At 42.1% G+C, this 18,518-nt stretch overlaps 1 protein-coding gene across 1 annotated transcript; it reads right to left on the bottom strand.

The window, feature by feature from the left end:
* Positions 1–8,214: 8,214 nt before the first annotated feature.
* On the bottom strand, positions 8,215–14,025 carry LOC8041690 (integumentary mucin A.1-like). The gene is made up of 4 exons (XM_002414882.3): positions 13,980–14,025; positions 10,761–10,813; positions 9,706–9,798; positions 8,215–8,619 (listed from the first exon to the last, which is right to left on the bottom strand). The coding sequence occupies exons 1-4, from the start codon at positions 14,023–14,025 to the stop codon at positions 8,215–8,217; spliced, it is 597 nt and encodes a 198-aa protein (XP_002414927.3).
* Between the last annotated feature and the right edge of the window lie 4,493 nt (positions 14,026–18,518).

The following is an 18,518-nucleotide window of genomic DNA, read 5'->3' as shown; positions in this document are numbered from 1 at the left end:
CTTGGCTCTTAGAGTTAGACAATGGGTGAAGTGTAAAAGCGGATGCTTCAGGGGCTTATTTTATACGGTGGACTGGAATAACATTTTCAGAAGCGAGCTGACTTGAAGAACGTGACGAGAGAGTTCAGTGCACATGGCGTTAATCACTTACGGCTACACGTTGCATGGCTTTGATGCCTGTTTTTTTACCTGACGAAAGCAACGGGAATGTAATATGCTGTGGGCATGTCTGCAGGATCTTCATAAAAGTGCCTTGGCTATGTACCATGCAGTTAAAACTTTTAAGCTTAATGTGTTAATCTAGCAATAAATATATATATACAGGGTGTCACAAAAGAAAATTTACACGGGGTTACATCGCCGAACGCTCATTCTCCGCCCAAAGGTAGAACTAGAGGTCATAACCAGATGCCAAAGTTTCAGCCCGATCCGATAACTTAATCCAAAGTTATAAGTGATTTTCTGAAAATTTCAATGGGAAAATGGCGGCCGACGGAGTTTTCAAAGACATGGGGCTCTATGGCACCAGAAACCGAAAACGGGCAAAAATGGGCTCCATTTTCCCATTGAAATTTTCAGAAAATCACTTATAACTTTTGTTTAAGTTTTCGGATCGAGCTGAAATTTGGCATCTGGTTGTGACCTCTAGCTCTACCTTTGGGCGGAAAATGAGCGTTCTGCGATGCCTAGTTTATTTTTGCGGAGAAGAAGACCGTGTAAATTTTTTTTGTGACACCCCGTATATTTATTTATTTATTTATTTATTTATTTATTTCAGAGTGCTTGAGTTAGATCGTGTGCACGTTGAGAAATACACTTGTATAATATTTTTTCTTCGGTGTTTCTTTTTTTAATACTAAGAACAGAAATCTGTGCTATTAGAGAGAAAGAAGTGTAGTGTAAAAATGCGGAGATTTTAAAACAATGCTGAGGATCAAATATTGAAACAACAACTGCTATCGCATATTTTTGCAGCAGACAAGTTGTTAAGAAGTGCTGTAAAATTACCGAAGTTTACACCGTCAGCTACCTTCGAGTATTCCTAGACGAAACTTTGTCTTTCGTTTGGCTGTTTACGTTTTTTTGATTTGTAAATTAGGATAAAGTTTTTGGGGGTACAAGGGTAACAACGTCAAGTGAGATGGCAATTGTTTGTGAAATGTAAAATTAGCCTCTGGGGGAACACATCAGATAACGATGCCAACACAGCAGCTTTGATTGGGTAATCACCTTGTAGCACCCGTAGCACACGTCGTGTGCTGAAAGTAACATTAAGTTCGTATGAAGTTAAACTTAATACTTTGGGAGGAATAGAAAAGGTTTACAGGAGGACACTTAAGACTGCAAACGTGTAGGAATACGAACGTATTCGTATCCGTAGCTTATTACTGCGCGCTGCGCTGAGCCCGGCCGGGGGACCCCTGCGGAGGCTGCCCTGTCGGGGTCTCTGCAGGGCCCAGCCACCACCCTCACTTTATTACCGGCGTTCGGGTCGTAGCGCCAGGGAGAGGGTTTCTCTGTGGGGTGGTGGTCCTTGGAACTATGGCGGTGGTGGCGTCGCAGCCATTTCAACTAATATCTAGCAGGGAATTTAGCGCGCGCGCCGGTGGCGTTCCTTGGAACACGCGTCACAGCCATTTTAACTGCCGTTTAAAAGAGAATTCAGAGCGCGCACCAACCTTTTTATGAAGTGCCGTTGGAAGGAAAATTAGGAACCGTTTTCTTGTGGTCACAGTCAACGCCGGCTGCGCTCCATGAGGCAGTTATTGCTTTTGCATTAAAACAGCACTGAACGCCGGAACTAGAACCCGTCTTAAATGGGATGTGTGACTTGTCTTAAATAAAGCAAACGCTTGTGAGGCTTCCAGAAAAAAAATTTGTAGTGTGGTTTTTATACTTTAAAGTAAATATAAAAGCATTCAGACCTTGAGAAATAAGGGTAATAGCACAGGATCCTGGGTAAACGGTGATACTTACAAAACCCGAAAACAAGAAAAAAAAAAGTTACGTGGTTGTGTTGTCTATTTTCTTATTCTCTGTTGTTTTTGCCTTGTCTCGGGCTTTTGTAAGTATGACTTTTCAGGCCATAATCATCTCAGCACTTCAGACAGTGCAGTCAAAATGTGCAAGCATTTCAAAAATTAAAGTTCGTTCCCAAGTATCTATTGTTATTTGTCTTCAAAACGCGGTAAGTGCACTTGTAGGCATATTTAATTAAAAAAAACGATTTTAGGCTTACAAACAGTTATAATCAGTGGTCCTTTGTGTAATATACAAACAAAAACGCATCCGACGGTAATTTAGGAGTTTTTTTGACGTTCGCAATTAAACTGAACTTCTGATGAAGTAACAAATATTTTTGTTGTCGTTTTATTTTCAACTTAAGACTGGCTTGCAGACATCGCCGTAATCCACTCGCAGTACAATTGGGTGATACAAAAGTTATGGTCAGTGAGTGAGTAGCCAGTACATACGTGACAATGGCTATGCAATATGATTGCTAAAAAGCAATCTACCAACATCTTCTAGATGGCAGAGATGTAGCCACAAGTGTTTGGCGGCATCTAAAGAGCGACAATACTGGATGCAGATTTGGACACGAAGTCTTCATCAGCGGTTGGCCGCGACTCGTGTTCGCAGTGATTGGACACGGGTTCCACCCGAACGCCGACGTATTTATCCGGTCTCCGCTTTTTACCTTCTTAAGGTGACGCCGAAGATTGAGCTCTACGCCCTAGTGACGAATTTTATCGTGGGTTTTTGAACCCACTTTGACGGCTTCGTGTTTTCACCGCCAGGTTCTGTGAATATCTGATTCGATCGAGAAGGCTGTCGCCACAGCTATCTGTTCTAGCCGCTAAGTGCCTTCAATATCGCTGGAGCCACCAACAGTCGAGAACGACTTAACAAATGCAAAGTTTGGCTTACTATGTTCATGGTCTTTGTTTCGTGATTTGTTTTTCGGTCTTATTTTCGACTTATGCCGCAATTTCATGAGCTGTAGAGCGGCGAAAAGATATTTCAAACTAGTCATACCCTGCGTTTTTAAAGTAGTCACGGACTATATAGTAGGGGATCGGTGAATATCTGCATCTCTTGAACTAGGTTAAAGAATGGTGCCAAAGTTATAATTTTTAGGATTCAATTAATTGATATATAATTTAGAAAAAAAAATTGTTCGCAGACATGGTTTATTTTGCGTTGAATAGAGATGAAGCTGTTTAAATATTATGAGATTGCCCATACTGACAGAGAAAAACTCAATGAACTTCCCCACATCGGGGCTAACTGGGTAGGTTGCCTTGGCTTCTTGGTAGACATTTTCGTTATGTAGTTATATCGCTCAAGGGGTTCGGTAGCCGTATGTTTTAACGCACCAGAGCTCGGAGCGCGTGGAGCGAAAGCTCGCGCTTATTGAACCCAGCGATTCTGTGTTCAATAGCCACTACTGCCCGTTTAGATTTCGATGAACTTCGTACCAACGTGCGGTTGTGTGTCATTACTGCGTGGTGCGTGTTAAAGACCCCAGGTTAGCGGTAAAACTGCAATGTCTAAATTTCTCATGGACAGCTACATCTGCATCGAACCAGACGCTCATTGAAGGTTGCAAACTTCTGGCTGTCTTAACATACACGCGACAGAAATATTACTTCTATCGCCACCTTCAAATCATTGTCTGCCTGAGGGGAACAAAGTGGTGCGAGCAGCATGCCACTATCTATGCTATATTGCGCTTTAGGCGCTTGAACAGGTGAAGAAGTACACCCTTTTGGTCAACGAGTTGAAAAGCTAAACTATAAAATGGAAGCAATATTTTATACAACTTTTCGCACAGTCAGCCTTCAGCAAATATGCCCTTAAAGAAGACTCAATACTATGCTACAAATGACCACGATGATAAAATAAAATTGAAGTAAGATAAGTTCTAGTTCACTTACTTTCTCGGGTCCGTCGATACGGTATGGTGCCCGTAGCTCCAGGTTTAAAGAAAAGGTGTGCACATACAAAAGCCAAAAGGGGGTTTTCACTGGCTGCCATACCTGTGTGCATGGCTGCTGAGCACGTGGGAATGGCCAGCTTCCGCAGTCTTTTTGCAACGTGCATCAGGTCTTAGCAGGCTATTAGTCAGAGTTCGTTCTGAGCACGCGCTCCATACATCACCTTCCAATATGGCAGCCAATGAGCACCCCCTATAGACCGATCTCACTAAGCGTTCAACGCAAGCGTGACGCCTCTATAATTGTAGTTCAGAGGAGGCAGGCGACAGTTCACGAGGCAGCTCGTGCCGTCTCATGGTCTGCTCCTGCTAAACCGCAGAGGGGTTGTCGTGCGTGCAGGACTACAGTTCCCATGATGCATGCCGGCAGTGGTTGTGCAATGAAACTGAAGGGTGACATTGGTCTACTAAAATATATATAAAAATTGTTGAAGAAGCTTAAGCGCCTAAATGATCTATGATAGACACGACGAGATCCTGGAAGGTATAAATGTTGAGGAATTAGTAAAAATACAATAAGTTTACACGCATCACTTCAAGAAACACGGTACAGCTCCTGAGCGCTTTCAGAATGATGCAGTATAGTAGGACAGACAGTGGAGCAAGCCGCGCTTTTTTATAGGGGATGGGTGAATATCTATATCCCCGCTAAATTTAGCCGAAAAATTTCCTCGCTAGGTTTAGCGGAAACACTTCCGTGCTATATTTAGCGAAAACATTTTCCCTCTAAATTTAGCGGGAAAATGTTTAGCTGAATAAAATCCACCCTTAATTTAGCCGAAAATTTAGCAAACATTTTCCGCAAACAGGAGGGGAGGAATAGGAGGGGCATACGCTCCCCTCCGTTCCATCGCCTCCTCCTCCTCAAAAGCTGCGCTCTAATTCGGCGTAACAGGGGTCTGTAAACGTCTTTCATTCCTTTAAATTGATGTTATAGACAATGTACAAGAGGCCCACCAAATAATAAAAATTACGATTATATACCGCGTTATTCAAGGAGACGGCGGGCTCTTTAAATCGACCGGAAAATTTGGATTCTTAGCCTATCGAGCTACGACTTTGTGCAGCGTTGCCCACAGATGGTGCATTTTTTTTGTGTAAAATTAGCAAAGAGCGAACTTTCCTGAGGAAAGAGTAAAGAAAGAAAAAGGCTAAGCTCCCATGGAAACACAGGGACGCCACCGGTCTTCAAACAACACGGCTCCGTTTCGCACGGTAAGACAAAAGAGATGGCGCAAGCGGTCTCGACGCCAACTGCCGCCAATGAACGAGCAGACGATGCCGAGAGCCGGCGTATTTAGCAGACAAGGAGCTGCAGTTCCTCGTTGTTACCGCGCCTCTTTTTGTTTCTGCGACTGTCGCCGCCCACGGAACGCGCTCCGCTTTTGAGTCGAAAAGATTGTCTGCTAAAGACGCTGGCTCTCGGCGCCGTATGCTCGTTCGTTGGCGGCGTTCGCTGCGCCATCTCTTGTGTCCCGTGCGAAACGGCGCCGTGCTGTTTGAAGAACGGTGGCGTCGCTGCGTTTCCATAGGAGCTAAGCCTTTTTCGTTCTTTACTTTTTCTTCAGGTAAGCTCGCACTTCGTAAATTTGACCAAAAAAAAAATGCACCATCTGTGGGCAACGCTGCACAAAGTCGTAGCGCGATAGGTTACGAAACCGAATTTTCCGGTCGATTTAAAGAGCCTGCCGTCTCGTTGAATTACCCGGTATTTTGATGCAAAAAATTATGAAACACCTAAGAAAACACGTTTTAGAGGTACATTCACACATTTAGTGAATCTTAAAATGTGGCATAGGAGTGTATCAACAATATTTGCTTAACGACTGTTGTAGTTTTTTTTATTATCGCAGAAATGTGTAATTTCTCTAAAATAGGAAACCTTTACGTCAAAAAAGCAAAACAAAGAGACCCATTTTCATTTATTTTAAATTTTCTTTAACTCCTTGCTGTAACTTGAACTAATTTGTGATGGCAACATATTAAGTAGCATATCACCTCAAATTGAGAAAAGGGACAACAAACCTTTACTAAAGTTCAGCTAGCTTTTCTTCGTTATAGGGGCTTTGTCGCACGATGTCGGCTCCAAAGAGGGAATCTCGAGAACCGTCAAAGTCTGTTCAACGGTGCTGCTCTGCTGCAGAGCGCAGAAAGCCGTCAATACGTAAAACCATAAAAAAAGAAAAAAAAGAGCAACACAACAGAAAGTCTGAAGAACAGCAGAGTTTATTTGACCAAACAAACGAAGAAAAGATAAAATAAGGAACATGACATGGCGAAGATTCGACCAGACGTGGCTTGACAGGCTAAATCCTTAGAACACTAGACACGCGTCCGTCAACGTGCATCTGCAAAGATAATCTCCGCCAGGACTACGAGAACCAACCAACTGTCTAATCCCAGGGTGTTAGATTATGATGTTTCCTAACCAGCGTGTTTGCGTGCTTTCACTTCTCAGAAAGTCAGACTGTCCTAAGCTTCGTTTTATCTTTCTGCTTCCTTGTGTTTCCTCCTAAGACCCCCCTTCACCCCCCCCCCCCCCCCTCCCAATCTCTTATTTTGAGATGTCCGAGCCATGCTACAGCGACAAACAGAAGCAAACGAAAGTTACAAGCCTCAAATACGTGCAATATGCTCGCGGTGATAGCTTGGGCAGGCATTAAGTCGTCCGGTGCTTGAGAAGTAAGCACGAGTGATTACAAGCCTCACAAAAATACCCTCGCTTTGCATGGTGCTCGTGTTTCAGCACAGCCTCCTTTATTCCACAAAGCAGGTCTAATAGCGAAAGACAGGTTTGAGGCTTTCGCTGTCGTTTGTTTCTGCTTGTCGCTCTAGTTAGGCTCGGGTATAAGGAGTGACTGCGTACGCCACTGCTGCTGGCAGTTGCGAACAGTGTGAATGGAAGATTTCCGTGAAACTCAAACGCGCACACAAGGTAGGTCAGTCACTGTCTGAACAAAGCGAGGGAGGTCGTCTTTGACATGTTCTTTCCATATGCTTATACGAATGTTTTTGAAGGCATCTTTCCAGGCTATGAGTAAATGTTTCGCTAGTGTTTTGAAACGGAAACGGCAGGAAAACGTCCTTGCGGTTACAAGCTTCCACCTATATTCCTTATGAGTTATGTCACATGTAGATGCATTGGAATAGAAAGCAAGTGTTGTTTGTTTTCCACCTTACAGTGTTGAGCCCCCGATACTACATCCCTCACTTTGTTTACGCGGTTAATGACCTTCATTGTGTGCGCTAGTTTCTTGCACCGCCATGTTTTCAACATACTTACACGTCCACCACATTGTCATTAGCCTATATATTACATTGAGCCTGAATACAGTTTGATCATTTTCTCGGCCCCATATATACGGCTTAATAAAGGCAGCTATAATTGATGGACCAGAATTAGACCTGGGTATGTTACGTGTCCTGCACACTATGATTGAAGTCTTATTCAAAGTCCCCATTTTCTTAGTTGCTGAAATCCATTAAGATTTGGTACTTGCGTAGCATTAACATTTCGAATATTCCCATGAAAACTGCACACCCACATTTGGTATGTTATTTTGAAGGAAAAAAGAGTGTGTTCACTTTTAATGTATACATTTTTGTTTTTAATCTGTGACTTATTTTTTTGACAGTGGTGCAGGAGACTTGAGATCCCGGCGTGTTGAACGTCGTGAAGCCTGATGCTGGTTTTTCCCATGGTCGTGCCGTGACTGACGTTCCCCAGCGTTGCACAATAGTGGTTTCGGGTCGGGTCGCAAAATTTCTATGAGCGTGGTGGCAATGGCTCATCATGACGTGGTCGAAGTTGGGGTCAGATTTGTTTGGGAATAAATGATCGAATTTGTTTTGGTGTAGGAGTGGCTCGAATTCAAAACAAATTTGGTTTGGGGGACAGGAGCTGTATTGGTGTCCTTGGTCTGACTGGGGTAACTAAATTGTGCTAACAAAGTACTGAATGTTTTTTCCCCTTGCCGCAAACTCGTCATTGGTGAAGATCACATGGCGAAAATAATCTAAGCATAAGTAGGCAACAACAACACTCGTTATGCAGCCCACACACATGCGCTTCTGAGAATGACGGTTACCGCCGAAGCAGCACTACCTGTAGAACTAACGCGGTCACGTCGACTTTGCACAAAAAAAGAAACAAGAGACCATTCTGGTACTCTGCTTCGGAAGCGCAGCAGAGTAGCACCATGGTCTACACAGTTACCCTACGTACGAGGAGCTGTTGCGGTTGGTTTGCTCGGAGTGGTTGTGGTGATCGGAGTGGATTTGACTGGAGGAGTTGTTGTGGTGATTGGATTGAGTTTGGTTGTTGGATCTGCGGACTTGGTTGGGATGGGTGTGGTAGGAGGAGCTGTTGTTGGGGTTGGAGTGGGTTTGGTCGGTGAAGCAGCTTTCGTGGTTGGGGCGTGTGTGGTTGGAGGAGCTGTTGAGGTGGTTGGGGTGGGTGTCGTCGGAGGAGCTGTCGGGGGTGTTTTAGTGGGTGTGGTCGGAGGAGCTGTAGTGGTGGTTGGGGTAGGTTTAGGCGGAGAAACTGGTCTTGCTGTAGTTGTGGGTGGCCTTGGAATAGAGCAAATCCCATTCTTGCAAAATCCATAGATGCGGTAGCGAATCTGCAAAGAAGCGCAAATCAGCTAATATAAATTTAATGTGCCATATTTAGGGCCCTTAGACTATACCTAATTTATCTAAAAGGTTTTTCTTCCGAGCTTTCATTTGCAATCTTAAAGTGTGTGTACAGGTAAATATTTCCGTATTGAGTTTAAAAGTTTGCAATCAGGACGAAATATATCAAACTTGAGTCGGCATGAACATTGCAGTGATTCGTCACTTACTTTGCAATCAATACGAAAATATACGAGGATAATATATTATTGAACAGCTATTGCATCTACAAAATGTGTTTTTACTGGTGTATTTTAAAACGAATACGCAGTTTATAGACGATAATTTCCCTCAATCACTCACAACTGATTTATTCGTTTGGTATAACTATAAAAAAGTGTTTCCCAGGGATGATCTACATTTATGTGTTTGCCGTAAATTGAGAAGTAATTTTAGTTACATTTCAATGCAGAACGCTTTACAACATTTTTTTTGTTACAAGGGGCAATGATGAAATACTTAACGAATATTGTTCTCCCCCTCTTCTGCAGTGATTAAAATCGCATGCCAATACAAAAGGGTTGACGATTTGTGTTATTCTATTCGTGTTTATCTGAACGTTTAAGCCGTCAACTGCACTAATTTGTTTGATGTGAACCTAATTGATACTTTAAAAACATCTGGTTAAAAGGCGACCTGGCGATTTGCTAAAAGAAACATAGCTTGGATGAATTTCTGTGCAGATCAATGGTTGCCGCGTTGAGGCGTCTTGACCCTACTTTTTCGAATTTATTGTACGAACATTTCGCTAATTTTGCATGTTCAGTCCAGGTTGTTCTTTGAAAGTGCAGTTATAAAAACATGTGGTTGAACCTTTACATTACAATTGTTTGCTGTGATATCAGTTTGGAGTTAAGATACATAAATTACTGTTTTACAATATGAAGTTCGAAGAAAATTGCATTTTTTCTTTCATTTTGGTAGGTATGCCTGTACAGTAGTACAAAACAGATTACTTGAGCTGCTGAAAAGTTTGGATGAATTGTGTTAATGTAGCCGTAGCTAGAAATGTCAGCAGATTTAGAAATACTGACCCTGCAAAGAGTTCCATCTGGCCTCCTCCAACGTCCATAGGTACAGCCGTATGGGATGCACCGTGGTCGACGAATTAGAATTTCTCCAAGATTCTGAAATCAAAATTGAATGGCGAGTAAAATGTTATGATACATTATAGGATTTTAAAATTTTTAGAATATAATGCATAGGAATAACACATCTAAAGTCGATATGCAGTTTGTGAAAAAAAACGTGACTCTTAGAGGAGCAGTCAAGCGGACCCTTCAATTTGAACCTTGGAGCCGACACCTGAAGTGGGCGTTGCAAGGCGTTTTTAAACAATAATTGCTGTATTACGTCTCCTACACCCAAAGTATTTGAAGGTTGTTGTTAAGATGCAATGCACGACGTGCGTAAAAAATGTTATTCATAATAACGTTCAGAATATTCAAGCAAATACTGTTTTAATTGGACAAATCTTATTGAAGTGGTGGATACTCGAGTATGTCACCCACCCCCAAAAGAAAATAATGCCCGTGTGTTTCTATCGCTTTGAGTTTACTTGGATGTTTTTGGCATCTAGAACTGATCATGTTTATTAAGTAAAGCCCAACAAACAATGTGCAATAAAAACAAGCTTCAACAAAAAATCCTTTAGTGCTCCTTTAAGAAAAGTGACGAGTAATCGCATGGCACTGAGAGGATGCAAGGTTTCACTTTAACAATTAAATAGAAATTATGAAGGTATAAACTCAATGATATTTATATAATTATATTTTGAAATTATATATAAAGAAACTATATGAAGAGCATGAGAGTGGCTTTAATTAAAAATTATATTTGTTAAAAGTACATGATCATATTTCTCGTAGAATTACATCCAGCATGGAGTCGTGCGTTATGCTTTAAGTTTATCATGTGAATTGTTCATGAAAGTCATTCACTTTTTTGTTAATGATTGAACTACACAATCTTAAATTTGTGAAATGTTAAACTATAGTCTGCGAGAGTTGTATACACATTTGGTTTTATATATTCACAAGAATGCAAATTTAACATCTGTGGAAGTTATGAGATGATATGTAAATCTTACCTGCGATTCTCTGTTGTCTGGAAAGCTGGAAACTAATTGTGCAACTGCAATTACTAGAAGAAAAAAATAAACAAAAACATGAATATGCTTTTAGCTTTAAGCGAGGCGAATCAGTGGCAGGAAGTACAAAATCATACTCGTGAAACGACTGACTTGAAATTATTTTTAACATCAGAGTAGTTTTGAGCCGACACTTGAAGAAACTGATTTATAATAACATGTTGGTACTTTTCCGGATGATGTATAATCGTTTTTTAATGAAACGCTTGATTTATTTCTTTACCACTTCAAATAGTTTTGCCACTTCTATACCAAGCTGTGTGCTCCATGTTACACACATAACGTGTTTAGCCTACACTGACAGATATTTTTGAACAACGTTTACGCTCCAAGGGTAGCATTAAAAAAACAAAAAAAAAACAGGTACTCCAGGAAATCCCATCACTTTGGTTATCTTGAACAGTAATAGATAAAGCAATGAATGTTGAACAATCATAAGAATGTTAACAAGGTAAACATAATCCACTTTCCTTCGCCGTTGAGTGTCACGCCTCTCTCCCTTCATTGATTTTTTATCGCAGTTTTCATATCAGAAAGTTGTTATTATCATCACCCTACCGTATTTCCCCAATGTTTAGATTAAAGTCACTGGAACTTGGAAAGTATAGTGCCCTTGCCTTCCCACCCGCTAGCCGGACAAAAACAAATACCAACATACAAACGACGAAACTTCCCAAGGTGATAGGCTCATTGCTGTTGATTGCCATGGTGATCGCCATTTGTGACCCTTTCAATGCGTCGAATCTTCGACAAAGTCGTCAAAAGCAGTCGCACCAAGATCGTTATGAAGCATCATCGTACTGAAAGCGTTCCTCAGTCAATATGAGCGTCTTGGGCACTGTGCATGCCATAAACTTATCACTCATGCCTATTTTCTTAGATCTCTTACAAGTATGTTGCTCTTGTTGCCTGTTTCAATACAGTAATTTTTTTTTCAATTCCTCCAATTACTGTAGTTGCGTGGGATGGCAATACGAAGATGTACGGCATCACACGCGGCGTCGGGGCTGGAGAGATTGAAAAATAATTCTACTGTCTTGAACCACGCAAGGCGAGCAGCATAATTGTAAGAAACCCTTTCGAAGCTTCCAAGCTTTAAAATGGTCCAAAATGGCGATCACCATGGTAACCGAGAGCGATGAGCCAATCATCTTGAAAGGCTGTATGTCGGTATTTGTTTATGTGCGGCTAGCAGGTGGGAAGGCAATGGCGCTACTTTCCCGGATCCAGTGACTTTAGTTCAGGTCACCCATGTAAATTTCGTGCATTTCGAAATTCAAATGTGTCTCACAAAACATTTACACTGCACCATTGGCTATCGAGATTGGAAGTCACTACCTCACAACATCGTTTCTATAAATGATACTACTAAATTCTATGAATTCATTACCCTCTTTCAATCTAACCTAGCTAACTAGCTTAGAATGTTATATGCTTGTTTCCATTTTTTGTTTTCTCGCCACGCCCTTGTATAATGCCCCACGGGCCTTCACGGAAAACAAATGATGATATGAAGTCAGCACGAAGACACACTGAAAAAGATTAACTCAAGGTTAGTTTCTTACTTGCAAAATTTGGGAGCGCCATTAAGATGAATTTTAGAACACTTAAAATTAATTACGTACATTATATTTATATTTTAGGAGCATAACTTATGCTTGTGTGCACTGCTTATTCGTGATATTTTGGTTAACAAGTTTAATGACTGTCGGGTAGGAGGACCATTTCTGAATATTATCGTTTCATTCCACAAATATTTATGGCATTGTTATTCAATGCACATTTCGGAGCGAAAGAAGGTTGGCAGGTAGCGCCAGCGGCACTTTAAATTGCTATGCATCGTGGCAAAAACCTTCGTTTGCCGATTTTATCCTCCTAATCAATTCGGTCGGTCAGAGACATAATGTGAATACTCACAACCTCGAGCTTAAACGACATCTATGTGCTGTGATGTCCAATATTCAAAATTGTAATGCCCCCAGCGGTTCATGTGCACTCTGGGAGCAGTAGACTTTCAACGGGTTGTTTTGATTTCAGTTTCGACGGGTGTGCAGTGTGCATTAGTCGTCTGCTTTTGTTTGTGCACCACCTTTGCTCATGTCGTCGTCGATTGCTCGACACTTACGCGCGATGCAGCAAGTACCCTTTTCTTCTCGTCGCTACATATCAGACGCATCAAATAACGAAATAGTTTTGATTTGTCTGGTACGGGAAGGGAGCGAAGGCGGGGCTGTTTTTTCTGTCTATAATCATCCGCGTTTTTGTACTGCCAGTATTGTGCCCATTGCAGGATTAATAACTTTAACGCTCCTCTGCGCTTACCATGTACCCCGAATATTACCAAAATGTACTTATTTGGTGGTTCTCAACGGCGCTCAGCAAGTTTTGAACAAAATCATATGTTTATTTTTACGAAAAAAAGCTAACAACTTTTAGTTAGTTATTAGACTTATCGGGCAATTGAAACTTTTTATTACGTCTCCCTTGACCTTATAATTCACATGCGAAGACCGTATTGGACCATTCATATAGCTGTTGATCTGTTGTTTTTTTTAGAAATACTGCCAGCCACACTTTGGTAGCCAAGTCAAGGGTGAGCATACAAAAAAGAAGGGAAAGAGGACACAGGAAAAAGCAAGATGTCTCACGATACTGCAATGATACATAAAAATAATAGGCTACCACAGCGGTGTTATTATTGATTTCTCAATAGATGCATTTGTGACACTCTCCGGAAAACTGTTTCAATCATTGATTGTACGCGTTAAAAAATACAGACATTTATTCCTGCAGTAGGGCCGACTTAAAACCAAAAACGGGAAATCCCCACAATACATTTTGGAGACTACTATTTTTGAAATCTGGTCCAGCAAATACAAAATGTTAAGACGTACTAATTCCGCTAAGTTCGCAGTAAGCGTGCGTTTGTTCTAAATAAAAATTTATCAGAAATGATACAAAGGTATCGATAAAATCAGAATCGTTAAAAACACTGTGCAGGCATCACCCGGGCATAGCCTTGAGGGTGCGATGAACGATTATTGTAATTGTGTTCTTTATTCGTCTTTGTTTCTTTTGCTGCATAATTCCTTCAACTATTCAGAGTTATTTAGGTAGCAGTAACAGCTGCTTAAATGAATGATGGTCTACATGACTTACCTGCAATGAACACCCCAACCACGACGACGGTGAGACTAGACATCATCTTGGCTCTAAAAGTGGGACAATAGGCGTAGTGTACAAACGGATGCTTCGGAGACTTCTTTTATAGAGAGTTCGAAATAACATTTTCAGAGGCGAGCTGACTTGAAGAACGTGCCAAGAGAGTTCAGTCGCATAGCGTTAACCACTTACACCTACACGTTGCCTGGCTCTGACGCGTGTTTTTTTATCTGACGAGAGCAACGGGAATGTAATATGCTGTCGGCATGTCTGCTGGATACTCATAAAAGTTCCCTGGCTATATACCATGCAGTTAATACTCTTGTTCTTCATGTGTTAATCTGCAAACATTTCCTTGAAATTCAGACTGCTTGCGCTTGATTATCTGTACGTTGAGAAATATCTTTGTATTACATTTTTTGGGGGATCGGACATTGGACAGCAACTCCTATCGTATATTTTCGCAGCAGTCGAAGTGTTAATAAGGGCTGTGAAATGAGAACACACAACAGTTTACACCGTCAGCTACCTTCGAGTATCCTAAGACAAAATAGTGACCGTCGTTTGACGGTTTATGTTTTTTGATTTGGAAAATATGACCAGTTTTTTTGGGGCTACAACAGTAACAACGTCAAGTGAGATAGCATTTTTTTTTGTGAACGGAAGGATTTGCCTCTGGGGAAGTTTTTAGTGCCCTGGATAAATTGGGACTCCTGAATAATTCGGGCATATATCACGTAAACGAATGGTTCCTAAAGGCCACGCACAATTTTGAAATATCGCTTTTCAGTTAAACAAGTTTTTTCCGTTTGAAATTATGCCTTCTTTCCTCTAGAGAACTGCTCTGATAGCACAGAGCGATTCTCGGGAAAGCTAGACGTCAGCGCACAGCTTTTGCAGCGGCGAGGACTCGAAACACACTTCATTCGGGAGAAGTGTGTTTCGGCGTATTGCCGTGGCGGGGCGCCAGTCACGTGGCTCTCCTCTCATCGGCTGTCTGCCGCTCGACCTTTTCAATTTCGGCGGCCGCTTCTCGTGGCGATCGGCCAGGCTTTGTCAGCATATAGAAGGCTATGGTGGTGCACGTTTAAGATCCCAGGCCTGCAGTTGTGCTGCATTGGGTTAATTTCTCATCTACAGCTGGGAGACAAGTCGCCCGTTGAGGCAGACTAAGCTCCTGGTTATATCAACGTACACACACCCAATGTTTTTCCAATGAGACACACATAGAGTATTCAGTGAAGCCATTTTATTGTGGTATCGCATAATGTTTTTGCATAATAGTTGGTGATCTAGCGGTGATGCCGATCTGAAGCTCTGGAAGACAATACACCTGTGTCTGAATATTTTCCTTATTTATTTATATCAATCCGCCTGTGAATCTTTGCAGGAGTGTTACAGTTTTCGAATGTACATTGTAAATATAGAAAGTAAGTTTTGTTTTCAGTTAAAATGCTTATACAGGAGCGCTTGCAATTAATCTTTTTAACCTTGTTTATGTCAATATTATTATTATTGTAGCTTCGACATAACGCCTAATGCCTTTGCATAGTAAGGCATTGGCCATTATGTGGCACAGGTTTATTTACACCCTGGCCATTACAATATGCCGCCAGATTCCCGGGAAAACAACTTTGGTATACATTGCGAGTACAATTTGCGCTAGTGAAGTGTTGTGTAACCATTTTCTGAAGTAATATGAATTGGAAAATTTAGGAAGATGTATTGGAAGATCAGATTTTGTACAGTGTCCGTTGTTCAAACTCTTTTTAATCACTTCTTCCAGCACATTATTTGCGACTAGAGGCAGCCTATCACCCCGCAATGCGTCATGAACTCTCCCTGGGCCCTTTATTAGATATTTGAGGCTGTTACAGCACCACTACTTGCTCATTGCGTGGAGTCTAGACATTTTAAGAAATGTTCAGTGGTTCTTTTATTATCTGCATAATCTTACATTTTCGATTAAAAAAAAAGAGAAGTACCTTAACAGACCGCATTAGGCAGCCGGCTCTCTGTTGGAATAACTTAAATCGGTTTAATGCAAAGCATGAACCGAAAATATAATCAGTATCAGAAAATAGCGTTATTCTGTGACTAATCAATGAGGGGATACACCTCCGCATGCGTGACTTCGAAGTGGGGATTCTTGCGGGATTTACGTTCAGATGGTACTCGCTGTATGAATACGCCACGTACTTGGTGAGTGGCCTAACAAAGGATGTAATTAAAAAGTGCCATTAGTAAATTAGTCAGTCAAAGGAAGGGCGACTACATCATTTGCGAATGAACTGCAACCTTGACTTGCCAGGGGAAAACAAAAATGAATATTTCAGAACACTGCGTTTATCTTAGGCTTATATTTATAATTTCTCAAGTGAGTCATGATTCCAACTCTCGATAGTAGGATAGAATAAACGCTGATGTGTGCACCTTTTTGATTGACTGGCTTATGCAGCAAACTTGAGTCCTTCGCTTTACAGCAAAGGAAATGAAATCACACGGTAATCTCAGTTAAGCGATGCGTCTTTGTTCTAAACGTTTGTTGGAACCAGGAATATAGCAGCCAAAATATCTTAATGTATAATATTTACAAAAGAAATAGAACTGTCCTGGGCATCGCTCGATGTAGCCGCCGGGCTGCTCAGTCGCCGAATCTCAAAGCTCGTGGTGTGTCGTTCTGTGTTCTCGCGCCAACATGCTTCTTTTTTATCGTCGAGGAAGCATCACTAGCTCGGCTTAAAGCCCCTTCATGTTTCAAAAGTAGCGAAATGTTCGTCGATGCACGAGGCACGCGCAACGTGCAGCCCTTGGGAAGATCATGGCGGCACAGCGCAGCACTAAGCTAGATTTCAAACGCCATGAATTTCCCAGAAGTGGCGCGGGGCACGTGCCTCGAGCATTTCTACAACAATGAATGGCGCCACTTTTCCAAGGATAGAGGGGCTTTACCTGGGGGGCTATGTTGCGCTTTTTGCACTCCCAGGAGACTAGGGAGAGGGAAGTGACGTAGTTGTGAATGAACGTATCTTAGCAACACCACGGAACGCGGAAACTCACCTTCTGACGCCATGACGACATCGCAGTAATTAACGACGACACACTTCCGATGCACGGCCGTGAAGGCACGAAGCCAAACGAGCGAACCAAGCCAACGACTCTTGTACTTGCATCGAGCCGACAGTAGCCAAGGGAGTGCGACGCTCACCGTCACATATAATTTATTTTACACGGCGTCGTAAATAAAAAAACTTTGAATGCTGATGAAATTATTACGTTTTTCTTTAGTTGGGCTGAAAAGAAAAATGAAACCGAAGTTATGTGATGTAAAAGCTGCCGGCAACAATTGCGGGATGCGGACGCGCGCGTTTTTCGAAAACTGATAGCAGACGACAATTTACCGCCTCAATCATGTCTGTCATGTCTGATCAGGCAAGCGAGAGAGAGCCCTGCGAGCCAGTCAATGCATTACAAAAAGAAGAAATGGATAATTTTATGTTTGCACATCGCGAACTGGCTCGTGGGGCCTCTGATCTCTCGCCTAGCCTGACCAGAGATGACAAGACAAGGTTGTGGGCCGAGTTGACCTGCCGACTGAACCACCTCGGGCCGCCGCGCAGCACAGAGCGGTGGAGGAGGGTTTGGATGAACCGAGTCTCCAAAGCCCGCAAGCGGAGCGCGGTAGTCGAGGCTGAGAGGTAAGCTAGGCAGAAGATAAATACTCGGGACAGAGTTATTGATATATATATTGTATTCACAGCCGCAAAACGGGGGGAGGCTCCTCCCGGGCGCGGCTCTCATCAACCTACTCCCGCATCCTGTGCATTGTCGGTGTAGACTCTGCCCTGGGCGCCCCCGGGTTTCGTGTCCCCTACTTTCCGGAGGAGGAGGTACGTACTTGACCAGGGAACAGCACAACAATCTACATGTATTGCTTCTTTCTGCAGAGTTCCTGGAGGCGGGGCAAGTGTATGAAGTGAACGCTTAAATCTGTATTTTAAAACTAATGGAAGCATTGCACTAAAATTTCAATGAACCTACCTGAGAAAGAAGTGAAGAAAGCAGGATTGGCACTTCGTTACCTACGTGGTCCCAAAATTGGGTTAAGCTTTCTGAACATTTGTTGATAGTTTTATTGGTGGGTTACAATAGTCATTGTTTAAAGTGATAAATATAAGCAACAAATCGTTAATTCATTTATCGGTCCCTTTCAAAATCCCGCCAACTGTAGGGTGTACAGAGGGAAAATTGACTTGTCCCTGTACAGGCTAACCCTGAAAGGACTGCACGTGTGATAACTATTAAAAACTATGGGACGTGTATGTAAATAGTTCCTGGGCTCAAGGCCATATCCAGGAGAGGAGGAGGAGTCTGAGCTTCAAAATTCATCATGGACTGCCAAATACTTTTCCTGGGTTCGGCCCCAACTTTGCTTAGACCTAGAAACGTTGACGAGAGCTGTAGTAAGGTGGTTAGTTTACATAAAAGGTGATTGAAATGACATGTAAATGGGAGTGGTACATCCTAGCGTCAGCC

This window comes from Ixodes scapularis, unplaced genomic scaffold, assembly GCF_016920785.2.
Source record: "Ixodes scapularis isolate PalLabHiFi unplaced genomic scaffold, ASM1692078v2 PGA_scaffold1__304_contigs__length_218370807, whole genome shotgun sequence".
NCBI classification, from domain to species: Eukaryota; Metazoa; Arthropoda; class Arachnida; order Ixodida; family Ixodidae; genus Ixodes; species Ixodes scapularis.
Note: the sequence above shows the minus strand (reverse complement) of the source record. Positions and strands in the feature narration are given on the sequence as shown.

Excerpts from the sequence above, each read along its gene's own strand:
- LOC8041690 (XM_002414882.3), bottom strand. The coding sequence starts at position 14,025 with ATGATGTCTAGTCTCACCGTCGTCGTGGTTGGGGTGTTCATTGCAG. Across the intron at positions 9,799-10,760 it reads CAGACAACAGAGAATCGCAG|AATCTTGGAGAAATTCTAAT; the intron begins GTAAGATTTACA and ends TTTTGATTTCAG. Across the intron at positions 8,620-9,705 it reads CAGATGGAACTCTTTGCAGG|ATTCGCTACCGCATCTATGG; the intron begins GTCAGTATTTCT and ends GCTTCTTTGCAG.